The sequence below is a fragment of the Nelumbo nucifera genome, chromosome 8, assembly GCF_055504915.1.
Source record: "Nelumbo nucifera cultivar China Antique chromosome 8, China Antique-T2T, whole genome shotgun sequence".
NCBI classification, from domain to species: Eukaryota; Viridiplantae; Streptophyta; class Magnoliopsida; order Proteales; family Nelumbonaceae; genus Nelumbo; species Nelumbo nucifera.
In genome coordinates, this window is record NC_142656.1 from 14503009 (window position 1) to 14516474 (window position 13466).

The following is a 13466-nucleotide window of genomic DNA, read 5'->3' on the forward strand; positions in this document are numbered from 1 at the left end:
ATTGCAGAAAAAATACAAAAACTGCAAAAATATAAAAATTGAAGAAAACAACGAAAATTATAGAAAAAAACATAAAGATTGCAAAAAAACAGACATTATAGAAATATTAATAAACAAAAATTTATAGAAAAGTGCAAAAATTATTGAAACTTGATCAAATATAGAAAAATTAAATGATCATATATTTCAATAAAAACACAACATAATCAAGAATTGAAGAAAATGTATTTTTCAAAAATAAACAAGAAAAAATTGAATAAACAGAAAAGATTGTGACGTTCTAGATCAAGCACAGGAGGGAGGAAGAACCCCCTGTTTTCTAAGAAACAAATAGAAGAAGAAAAATTGAGCGAGCGAGCCATAGGAGAGAGAGAGAGAGTGCGCCTTTGTCTACTGTCGACGTTTTGGATGTAGCACAAGGAAGAACGACCCCCGTTTTTATGAGAAACTCAAAGAAGATTGGGCCAGTGCATGGTGGATGAAGCTTGCTAGCGCATTAGTGTTCTCCATCAACAACAATCTTGGTGGCAACATCTTGTTCAACGGAGTGAGGGAGGAGCGAAAGATGCTTGCTATGCCATCACTATTTTCTACCGGCGACGATCTTGGCAGCAACGATCTCGTTCGACAGACTGAGGGAGGAGTAGAAGAGGCTTGGTATTCCATCGTCTACTTTACCGGCGGTGATATATTCGGCTGAGTGAGTGAGAGGCCAAATATTGGAGACAATAAACCCTAAGTCCTTTTTTTTTGTTTTTCTCAATTTCCCCTTAACCCTCAATCGACCCAATGGGTAACCCTCATCCCAACCCCACCCTAACCATTCTCCCCTGACCATAATAGGTCATTTGACCCATCTTGACCCACCACTAGAATGGGTTGGGGTCAAGATTGCCAGCCCTAGCCTATTTATTGGAGCTCCTAGCTGACTCTTGGTTGCATCATGTGTTCCATGTGGTCTTACTCAAGAAGTCAGTGGACCCATATGTCACTAGCCATCCCTTCCTAACTTCATTGATGATGGAGAACTAGTCACAGAGCCCAAGTGAAACATAGATTTCTGTTGGGTAGGAGTGGGGAAGAATGTTTTCCCAGAAGCCTTGGTCGAGTAGATGGGCCTTCCAATGGGAGCCCAAAAGGAGAGAAATAGAGGGGAAATTATTAAGGTGATTCCGTGATTACTACCAGGGCGGTTCATTGGATAAAATTAATGGACCTATTTGATGATATTCCTACAGTTGTTCTGCTGAATAGTTGGAAGTGGCAGATCCAGCTCCAAGTAGAAATGTCCTTCCTGCATGGAGTCCACCATGTTCTAATTTCATTAAGTTGAACTTTGATGACAGTAGTGAGGGCAACCCAGGGCCTTTAGGGATTGGTGGAGTTCTTAGGACAGAGGAAGGTGTAGTCATTGCTATGTATTCGGGTCGATTGATTTTGGGGACTCACTTCGGGCTGAGGTTATGGCTGTGTTGGAGGGTGCAAAAAGAGCTAAGGAATTAAGTATTAACAGGTTGGTCATTGAAGGAGACTCAAAAGTGGTACTAGCCTAATAGGTTGGCTACGGAAAGAGGATGATGGTATGTGGCCTTGTATTAATGATCGGAGACTCTTAAAGTGGCTGACACAGGGTATGGAAGTGAGGCTGCAGTGGGTTAAGAGGAGTGCTATGCTAATTCATTTACCGATTTCCTAGTCAAACAAGGAGTTGGAAGTGATCAGTTCTTTTGGGCTGTGCTGTAATTTTCCTTGTTTTTTTAGGGTAGTTAAGAGAGTTTATCTCCCCACGCCCATGTACTTTTTCATTAATCTAATGAAATGGTTCTGTTATTCATCAGAAAGAAAAATTTATAACTACCTTGTCTCAAAGCTTGTTAGAACCTCCTGTGAAGTTCCATAACCATTTTTCTTGCAAAGCCTTGTTCCACTCTATTAGTTTACCTATTACCTAGTTCCCCCTTATCCTTCCTTTCGTACACTAATGCCTATCTCACTAAGGTGTCTGAGTATTCTACCCTTTAGATCTTTAAAAAGGGCATCTATTTATGTTGATAATTCGTTGTTAATTTATCAAACCCATCAATAAACTAGGTGATGTGAATCCCATAAAATGAGCTTGATCAATGTGTCTATGTGTGCCTAAGGCGAACTTTCAGAAACACTGAGGACATGCAATTAGTATTTTTTTTTGAGAAAGAAGTAGCCAATCCATTGCCTATTTTTGCTCATGCATCTTGAAGGGGAGTGCATCAAGTTTAAGTCATTAGTTGAGTTGAGGAGGATCCATATGTCAGAATTGGATATTCTTAGATCGTTTTTTATTATATATAAGCCCATATATGTCTAAATATGGTTATCAATCACCTAAAACTCTGGTCTAATGCTTGTAGGAGCAACACTAGATTGTTGGCTTCCTAATCATGTAAATTTGTTTCAGTTTGGATTATTCTACGCTACTTGCTAGCAATCATACCATAGTTTTTTTGATAAATAATGAAATATCTTACTGATTATGAACAGTAAAATATATGCATGTGCAATTATTCATACACCCATAGGAGTATACATCATACCCCACCTCTTATATATTCATATCACAACTGGGCCTAAAACAATTGATTCATTTATACCTACCCCTTGCTTAGCTATTGCATCAACCATCCTATTTGCTTTCTGTTTTACCCTTTGGACTTCGATTTGCATTTCTATTGCAACACTAGATTTGCATTCTATTGCAATAAGACTCTCTCCCTGTTCAATGGCTATCCGGTTATCACCTTTGAGTCATCTTTCATAATTAGTTTATTACTTTATTTATGTGCATTTCTTTTGTTCGATGCATTCCATGAATCGCAACGATCAATTCTGCTCTTAAAGAGTCCCCCTTCTCGAATGGGTGCAGAGAAAATCCACCGTATGACACTTAGTCTCTAAACACTCCTAGTCTCCTACATCTAACAGCCCTAGATTGCTGATCTTCCCAAAGGCTAACCGGATCACCCCTACCAACTGAAAGTAAAATTATTTTCTTCAAGTCTTCCTAATAGTTCAGTATATCCCTCCAAACACTTGGGCCATAAGTGGTCAACACGAGTAAAGGGTCCTAGCAAAAGTAGCTATTCAGTACTTGTTTGCAATAACCTTCTCCGTAGTGTATTTGTTTCCTCACCTAGACTCCAATGCTATTTGGACTGAAGGACTTTTCTTATAATTCTAATTGGTCTTAGTTCAGTTTCACATTCTTAACAGTACATCAACTAAGTTGTACTTCTGTTCACGATGGGGACCATCCTGGAGGAAATCTGTTTCCTTCTCTGGCAGTTTAGGTATTGAAGCAGGAGTGGTGAACAGTGAGAGATAACAGTCAGGCACAGGCAAAGTTTGATAAAACAATCTTTAGTTGACTTCGATCTGCAACTAGCTTGTCAAGGAAAGCCAGAGTATCTAGTAGGAAAATATGCTCGTTTGGCAGCCCAAAGATCCTGCAAGATCAGGCGGGGTTGGTACGCCCCTACCGTATACACCTCACTCTTAGAGGGGAAGAAGGCCATTGGAAACATTAAAAATTTTCTAGTAATGGTTTTAAAACAAAAGCCCATTGAAAACATTAATGGTGAAGAAAGGATAATTGCAGCACTAGATCGCCATCGAAATGGTTCTGAATCACATGAATCAGATAAATTGTAGCATCATTATGCATGATGGTCCAAGCTATCTGGGATTTTTGGAATAGACTGGACACTGATCTAGTATTCTGAGATGAATCATATGAATTGGCACAAACTGGTTTTCTCAGGCTTTAATCCATTTTCTTTTGCATACCAGTGTGAGATGAATTGGATAAATTGTCATTGTCATGAATCAATTCCTGAGATTCAAACAGTAATTGTAAGTGGTTTTTAGGAAAGGATATAGCAGTAAGACTGAAATCAGAGTTTATGGTTTAGATCATGAATGGTATGTAAATTACAAGATTTTGACAACTATGACTGTTATGTTTTTGAAGGAACCATCTTGTCACATCCTGTCCATATCTGGGCCTGCAACCCTGATGATTTCTAGTTTGATTGGATTGCTTTTGGCAACCTATAATTTGTTTAATGAAATACTCCTACATGCTTTGTGTATGATGTGATGTCTGTGGATTTATTTATAAATTAGATATTTGATTGGATAAGTTTTTTCAGGGGTAAAAAGCATTCATTGATTGTGCTGTGAGTAAATTTCTTGCTGCTTGCATATTTTTTAAGCTTTTTCGTTGTGTAAGCTTAATTTCTGGTGTTCCAATATTCTGTTTATTATGTTGCTTCACTATTTGTATTTACATAATCTTTTTTAGATGAAAAATAATTAGCATCTAATATGCATGAGATTTTATCAGAAGGAACCGGATCTTTTGTCAGGCAATGATGTCTTGTGGACTTTTGCAAATTTTGCTGGAGAAGATCATACTAATTTTCAAACACTTGTTTCTTTCTTGAAAATGCTCAGTACCTTGGTATGTAGACACTCTTCTTAATTCCCTATACCATTCTTTGTATGGTATAAGATTCTTTAATCTGGTGTACTTTTTCAGGCTTCCACTCAGGAGGGTGCTTCAAAGGTTTTTGAATTACTTCAGGGTAAAACTTTCCGCTCTGTTGGGTGGAATACTCTATTTGATTGTTTATCCATTTACGAACAGAAGTTCAAACAATCCCTTCAAAGTGCTGGAGCTATGTTACCTGAGTTTCAAGAGGGCGATGCAAAAGCACTTATAGCATACTTGAATGTTCTTCAGAAGGTTTTGACTTTCTTCTTCTCTTTATTTTGTTGATTCATGATTTTATGTTATTTTATTTGTGTAAATATTGAATAGTTCCATTGCCATAATTTTTTTTTCTTGGCATGTTTAAATTTGTACATTATAGCATGCATGTCTCTGTGTTACTGCACTTGCATGCAGAGTATATTTGCGGTGGTGTATGTTACTGTAGTTCTATATTCAGAATGGTTTTGGGCTTGCTTTTTTGAAACTGTGGGTTTAGCATTTATGTTGTGTATTTACATGCAACATGAGCATGAGTATTTGATATGGTTAAATCAAGATGGTTAATGAAACAGTAGAAGGAACTGGTTACTGAATGCTACAGCTTGCTGACAAGCCTTGAAAGAGTAAACATACCATTTTATGAATCTGAGAATGTACTTATAATATTTGTTGTTAATTTTAGTATGCTGAGCCTGAGCTAATCATTTTGGACTAGTTCTGGGTATTGGATTTATTATATAATAATCTTGTGTTTAAAATGATGTTATCCCCACGTTGGTCATTGGGAATGAAAATTGGAGTTGTTTATGTTTAACCTAGATGGTATTATTAGAGTAAGTGGTTACTTTGATCTGAAGAAGGGTCAATAGCATTGTTGATTGGATGCCTATGCAGTTATGCCTATATTTTGTAACAAAATGAACCTTGATGACTACAGCAGGGGAAATCCTTGAGACTGAGGTATTTGTGGGTCTTTTAGAATCCATAGTGGAGAGGTGCTGGTAGTGTATTCAGGTCCTATAATCCTATTAGAGTAGGGAATTGTGTACTATTTTCTCTTTATTCCACTTATTGTACTCCCTTTTTTTATTTATGATGTTAATATTCTGATCAGTTAGTAGTCAAAAGATGTAATTTTCTCAAAAAAATTTCCTCATTAATTTACATGATGGTATTTGTTATCCTTTGAACCTTATATCCTTAATGTGGTGACTGGAGTTCTCTTGATGGGTCTAATGCCCTTCCTTTGGGCAATTTAGTTGTGTTGGTTGAGCTGGCTTCTACAAGCAGGGACCCAAAACCACTCTTTGCTGTCAGCAACCTCTTTTGCCTCATGTTGCTGTTGGTCCATCTAAATGCTTTTCTTTTCTTTGGTTTTTTAATCAGCAACAGTGAAAAAGATTCGTTTATTAAAAACTTAATCAGTTACAACAAGCTGATTGTGATTACATAGAATTATAGCCTCTGCTATGTCACTCCAGCACACTCTTTTTATGCTTGAGCCCAAAACAGTTGCGGTCTAACGACCCCCCATGTAGCCAAAGCATCAGCCAGACTTTTGTAGATGTTTGTTCCCACCTAGTTTGTAGCTGTATATCTTTAGAATACCATTTGAACAGTCTAAATTCATTTATGAAGTTCTAATCCACTCTCTTTTCCTTTAGTAGCCAGCATACTACCACTTTCAAATCACCTTCAATTATCAATCTTTCAACTCCCATTTCCTTGTCTTTCTGCACCCCAAATACCGCTGACAAAATTTCTGCCCTTGTTGAATCTCCTTTTCTTATTAGACCTGAATACATCACAATAATAGTTCCTTTCTCAAAAGGCGAGCCTAGTAGGGAGATTTGTTGGTTGGGAATTAGAAGCAAAGAAGGTGGAAATGTGGGTGACTCTTGAATGGGGAAAAGAGAGAGTTCTAGGAGTTAGAAGGTTAATGATGGATTATTTTTTATTCACGTTCCGTAGCATAGAAGTGGTAGAGAGGATTCTTGACTTTGAGTCGGTGAAAGAAAGGGAGTTTGATCTTCGGCTTGGGCGGTGGCATGTGTAGTAACAGAACAAAGAAGACGAAGGGCGGTGTGGATTGATGTACTAGGAATCTCGGTGCATGCTTGGAGTATCCTTACCTTCTAGGCGACTGATGGTCATTGTGGGAGGTTCTTGAAGTTCGATAATAAGAACCAATCTTGGGATAGACTGGATATGGCGAGATTGTTGGTGGAGGTGGAAGATGTCTTAACCATATTGAGCAAAATAGACCTGTTATTTGCTAGAGAAAGGTATGAACTGAGATTAGTGGTGGAAGGGGAAGATGGTACATTCCAAGCCAAGGCACAGGCATGTGGGAACAAAGAGACTAGTAGGGAATCAAAGATGGTTGCAAATGGGCGAAGGAAACAAGGGTTGGGAATAGAGGAAGAGAAGATGAAGCGTCAGTCGTAGAAGGAAGAAAGGATGGAGGGGGAGACCTTGAAGGGTAAAAGTGGGATTCCAAAGTATATTGGGGAGGAGAGGGTGAAGGATAGAGGACACATGGAAGGAGAGGAAGTGGGGAAGAGGACAAATGAAGAATCGAATAGAGGGGAGGAGGGAGGCGAAGTGGTTTGGGGCTTAAAGGGTTATGGACGATCGATTAAATTAAGTGGGGTCCACATTATGGAAGGCTGGTCAACACGTGTCAACACCAAAGAAAGCCAAATGTATTAGGGGTCTTAAGGAGGGCATAATAGGGTAAAGGAAATTAGGTGCGGGCAAGATGAAGAGATCGATGGAAATGCAAGGGTCAAATGAAGGGGTGAGGAGGGGGAGAGGCAAGAAATGGGCGATAGTAAGGTATCGCTAATGCTAAGAAAAAGAGTGGGGACCATTGTTTTAAGAGGCTGGGAAACGATTTCAAAAGGGGAAAATGTGGCAATAGGTTGCGAGTGATTATGGGTATTTTTGGAAAGATGGGATTTAATTCGAAGGGGTGTGGGGTTGCATCTTATCAAAAGAGGTAGAAGAGAAGAGTTTGAACCCAAAGATGATTGAGTATGGGATTTATCAAAAAAATGATTGAGTATGGGTGGTTACGAGGTATGAGAAAGGGAGGAAAGTAGAAATTTCAGAAGGAAGGAAGATGAAGGAATTCCCATCTTGTTTAAATAAAAAAGGATGACTTGCATCGACTTGAAGGCATGAAGGTTGCAGAAGAGCTGACTTCAATGGGAGATTGAAGCAAAGAAATCAATCAGGCGACTTCTTCAAGCCAAGGAGCTCTAGTAGCTAGAGTCCAACTGATTAACTCTAGAGGTGACAAAGGAAAGGGATTATAGGTGGAAGTCAAATGAGATGGTGGAGATTTTGAAAATGGGGTACTAGAAATAAACGAATTATTGATTGGAGAAATAAACGAATTTTGAAAATGGGGCAAGTTGGTTTAGGAGTTGGGATTGTTAGGAACAGAGGGAGAGTGGAGAGGTTATGGGGGAGGGAGAAGAGGAGAGAGTGGGGTCGAAATTGAATAGGACTGTCCATACTACAATCCTTTTTTCCTTTGGTGAAGATCCTGCAACTCCTCCCTCCCCCCAAACTCCTAATAATATCACTTACTGTGAAGGTTGAGAAAAGTTCCATTGTTCTCACCCAGTGGTGATGGTTTCAGTTAATGTCTTCTTACTTCTCACCTTCTAAAAAATTCTTTTTGGCCCCTTCTTTGTGGACATCTAAGCAGATTTGCATAAAAAAACCTTTCCAAGCAAATGGGAGGAGTCCGCCTGCATCCAGAAAGAGCAAAAAACCATATTTCAAAAAGAGTGGTTACACTTTAGAGTGCACATCTAAAAGGTTGGGCCGTAGCATTATTTTATGTTGTATCCTTCAGGTTAGAGATTAATTTGGCTTGGACAAGCATTACAATTAGGGGTTTGGATGACTCTGTTTTGGAGCTTATGCAATATGAGCATCTAAAGAAAAAAGGTTGGTGTGTTGGAAATGCAGATACTTATCTCAATTACTTATCTCTTCTGAAGTTCCCTACATTAGTTGCCAAATAAAGACCCTAATAAAAAAGGACAAAGAAGAAAAGGATAGATATGGATTTTGGGTAAGTATTTCAAAAGTGCAAGGGGCTTCTTTGCCTGAAGTGCAAGGCAAGGTATACGCCTTTTTGAAACAAGGCACAAAATTAAAAGAAAATAAAAAACTTATAACTAATTAATTGATATCATAAAAGTGGTAACCAATTAGGTGGTATTCATTATTATTCACTGTGGTTTTGATTGGTCAAAGCTCTTCCAATCAATGTTTTAAAACACGGAGGCGTGACTCGAGGCGTTCCACTACCTAGAGGTGTGAGGCGTAGATCAGAACGCAAGAGGCGTAAGCCTCCTGAGCACAAGGAGGCTAGAGGAGGGGGGTTAGGAGGAGGATGAAGAGGAAGGGGGGATCTCGTTTTTTCTTTATTTTTAATAAAAATCTTTTATATTAAGAGGAATAAATATGCATAACATTAATAAAATTCTTTTTCATGCTCCTCAATACAAGTTATTTTTCATCAAATGACATTTGATTCCTACTTCTAAGTCACAAAATATCTCTTTATATGTGGGCAAAAAATTTAGGACCATCACATGGACTTGTTTGGGTGTCCAAGGGCATAGCCCCCCTCAGCCCAGCCATTATTCTTGAAGAAATGCACAATTGGGAGACACAAGGAGCACCTGGTGCACACCATTTCAAAGGGGCTATGCTTGGTCTTAGGCGATGTGCATACCACTTGAGAAACTCTGGTAAAATTGAAAAATTTTCATTAGTTCCCATTACCCCAACTGCTTCCTAGTGATTGTTCAACACTTAAACCATGTGAAGTGATGTAGAAGTCCTAGTGTGTTGTCCAATAGGTTGTATTGGGCCTTAGGTAATCAACGATGGAATTTCACTATCTTCTTTAGGCTTATGACAGGTGGATCCGATGTTTTAAAAGCATGGTTTCAAATGTCGCGAAATGTCGCTAATGTCGCCTGACATATGCTGATGTTGAGGCTCACCGACATGAAAATGGATGGTAATATAAAAATTACATTATTTTGGTCGACATTTCCTATATTTTGGAAATGTCGACCAAATCAGTTTAAATAACCAAAAAAAAAAGATAGTTTTTCCTATTATGTCGACAGGATGCCGATAATGTCGACACGATGTCGACTATTGTACATTAATATTATAATATATTAATATATTATATTATTAGAATACAGTATATTAATATAAATTATTCCATTAATAATTTCTATTTAATATTTCAAATAAAATATTTATAAAAAAGAATTAACAAAATATAAAAACAAAAGAATAGATTAATTACTTTATAATATAAAACATAAAATATTTTTCAAGTAATAAAATATTAACTAGTCAGTATTTTTTTTAAAATATTTATTAAAATCAGAAAATGTTTATTAAATTTTATAATAAAAAATATTCTACATTTAATATAAAAAATCAGAATAAATTTATTAAATTTTATACTAAATCATAATTTATTACAAGTTTAGTATTAAAAATCGTAATAAATTCATTAAGTTTTATAAGAAATCAAAATTTATCATAATCTTAATACTACAAAAAGGAGTATCAGTTTATTAAATTTATAGTAAAACATAATGTATTATAACTTTAATATTTAAAAAAAATCAGAATAAATGCATTTCTATTTACTAGTGTGAAATAAATATATTAGAATTTATAATAAATCAGAATTAAAAATAAGAAAGGAAAATATCAGATAACCTTGTAAAACATCAAAATGCATAATAAATCAGTAAATCGTCATTTACTAATTTGTTATTGATCTTAGTTTCTTAGCTTTATATAATGGTTGGGAATAAGATAATAGTCTAGAAATATGTATTAATGCTTCTTTTATCATTTTACAAAATATCATTGCATATTTCCACATATTTCATAAAATTTCCGCAATGTCTCTAATTTTTACAATAGAAGTGCATGGGCACAAGGTGAGGCACAGGCTTGAATGAAGTGAGGTGCTGCTTCGTAAAAATCAAAAGAACTTAACATACAACAATATTCAAATCTATATTCTGAAAGAAATAGAATATTTTGAAAACCTGTTCAGCTTAATTGGTTAGAGCATCATGCTATTAACGCAAATGTTCTAGGCTTCTAGCCTTGTATGTTCAAGTCCTACAAAGGCTGAATGGTTTAAAGTCTAAAACATGATAATTGCAACCTATAACTCATTTGTATGTACCATGCAATCGTATACAAGGCTACGGAAATGTCACTATATCTTCCAACTTATTTCTGTACCAACAATCATGTGTTGGGATACACAAGCTACCATCTTCTATTTTCGTTGTAATCATTGCTACTACTAATAGATTTCTTGCATGTATATGGCAGTGTGAGCATGCATATGAAATAATGATTAGGTACTTTGTTATGGGCTAATTGGTTATTGTAATTTTGTTGCAGGTTGTAGAAAATGGAAATCCTGTTGAAAGGAAGAATTGGTTTCCAGATATTGAACCCTTGTTCAAACTTCTTAGTTATGAAAATGTCCCTCCTTATTTGAAGGTTAACAGTTTTCTGCTGATTATGAATCTTTAGTTATGCTTTGTTCCCACAATAATCTTTCTTTTTTGACAAGTGAAATCTGTGTATTATACAAGCAGGAAGTTATAAATTGTTTCTGTATGTTGGTTATTTGTGTAGGGTGCCTTGCGGAATGCAATAGCTGCTTTCATTCAAGTCTCTCCTGTATTGAAGGATACTATATGGAGCTACCTTGAGCAGTATGATCTACCAGTAGTTGTTGGTCCTCCTGTTGGAAATGGTGCACAGCAAATGTCTACACAGGTATGGATTTAGGGGCAATGCTGTAAGTGATAAAACAATGCCGTGCATATTAGTTATTCTCTGGTTGGTGCTATAATCTCAAAATGGGTAACAAGTGGTTCTTTTGCTGGTCCTTGTCAATATTATATGTATGACTATACTCATTCATTTGATCATTAGTGTTGCATGGACTTTGACACATGAGTTGGAATCTGACATGTGCAATGAAGTCTGACTTGGTGAACCCAAAAAAGTGGGATTTATAGATGTATTTCTCATAAATAATGTTTCATTATATTTGTTAAACATCATATTTTTAATATTAATCTTTAAATTCATTGAACCATCTCATTATAATGTTTCCTATCTGAGACAAGAACGATCTTAGATCTGAGATCCAGGTACAACAATTGCAGAGGTTGGAGACTAGAGAGAAATCAGATCTCAGATCCAGTGTTTTAAAAGCACAAGGTGCAAGAAAAGCACAAGGGCCAATTTGCGCCTGAGGCGCGCCCCTTTTTGAAGCAAGGCGCAAAAATACAAAAAATGCTGAAAACATAAAAAAAAGCTAGAAAATTCAAAAAATGCCAAAAATTAAAAAAAATAAAAAATTAAACATTTTAGTAATAAAAAATAGAAACAAATTTTAAAATAAATGTTTTAAAAAACCTATTATCTAAAATTGAAATACATAAACATAACATGTAAAGTGTATTCAAATGAAAATTAAAAAAAAAGAAAACATATTGCATTCTATGAGTCACCTTTGTACCATGCCCCTTGAGGCAAGCCTGAACAAGTCAATGCTAGGGTTTTAAATTCTGAGTTCTCACACAAAAAATAATGATTTTATAACTTTAATTGCCTTTTAAGAAGACATTTTGTTGGAAGGGCATGGTCGGGAGTTCGGGGGTGTAGCCCCTGACCCATCCGTTAGGGTCAAAAAAGTAAAAAGCCCATAATTTTAAAAAGGCGCATGCTTGGGCTGAGGCGCAAGGCGCATCAGGCACACACCTTGTGTGCCTTTTGAAAGGGGTGCGCCTAGGACCTGGGTGAGGCACATACCCTAAAATGCGCCTTGCCTGTGTGCCTAGGCATGCCTCAAGTGCGCCTTCTAAATCAGTGCTCAGATCTTAGATCTGAGATCTGCGTTTCTTTCCTTTCTCTCATTCCTTTCTTTTTTTTCTTTCTTTCTCAGCCGACAATCTCAGTTTCTTTCTCATAAAAACTAAAAGTCTAAAAGACTAATACCAACATTTGCCCTCATAATGTAAACTGTCTGACCCGGACATTTCTTTCTCATAAACCATCCGTTTGACCCGGACGGTCGAACCACTGATCCGGAAACCGGTGAGCACAGCGGTTCCATTTCTGGGTCGGTTTTTAAAACCTTGGGTTGGACCAATGTTATGTAGAAGCGTTTAAAGTGAGGATTCATAAATTTGGAGAGTCAACACAATGGGCATTTTGGTAAATCTGCGTAACTTGTACTGTAGATGAGTTTGACATGTATTTTAGAGAGTTGAACATGAATCTATTCATGAATCTTCTCCAAAGGTGGGGTATCCATCCAGTGCTGCTGTCAATGGGGTTTAAGTTTCTTGTAGTTCAACATTGATAGGCATCAGAAAAAAAAATCTTGTCTGTTAAAATTGTGTATAATGTTAGCTAGTGGCAGTATTTTCAGATGCTGGGCCATGGAGCAAGGCATTTTGCTTTTGTGAAGCATGGGACATAAGCATCAGGGCATGGAGTGCAAGACTTATGAGCATCTAATTTTTAATTAGTGAATATGGGGTCATTCAAATGAAGTCAGAGCCTGTTTGGTTCATGGGAATAGGGGTCTGGAATTGGAATCGGAATGGGTTATTCTGATTCCAGCCGTTTGGTAGAGTGGAATCAGAATCCCATTCCCATTCCTGCTGGAACGGTATTCCCCCTTCCCCTCCTTTGGGAACGAAATCCAATTCCTGATTATTCCAATTTCTGTTTGATTTCTATCTGAACCAGACATACTATGGGGATAGACTATTCTGATTTCAATTCCAAAGGATTTTGATTCTGATTCTGACCGTGAAGCAAACGGACCCTC

At 37.0% G+C, this 13466-nt stretch overlaps 1 protein-coding gene across 2 annotated transcripts in view; it reads left to right on the top strand.

The window, feature by feature from the left end:
- The window catches only part of EMB3142 (nuclear pore complex protein (DUF3414)), a 75546-nt gene that overhangs the window by 37699 nt on the left and 24381 nt on the right, over positions 1-13466 (top strand). For both annotated transcript variants that reach the window (XM_010251797.3, XM_088893198.1), the window contains exons 12-15: positions 4382-4498; positions 4577-4783; positions 11012-11113; positions 11252-11395. In XM_010251797.3, the coding sequence (XP_010250099.1) occupies positions 4382-4498; positions 4577-4783; positions 11012-11113; positions 11252-11395 (570 nt within the window). The remainder of the gene's footprint in view (positions 1-4381; positions 4499-4576; positions 4784-11011; positions 11114-11251; positions 11396-13466) is intronic.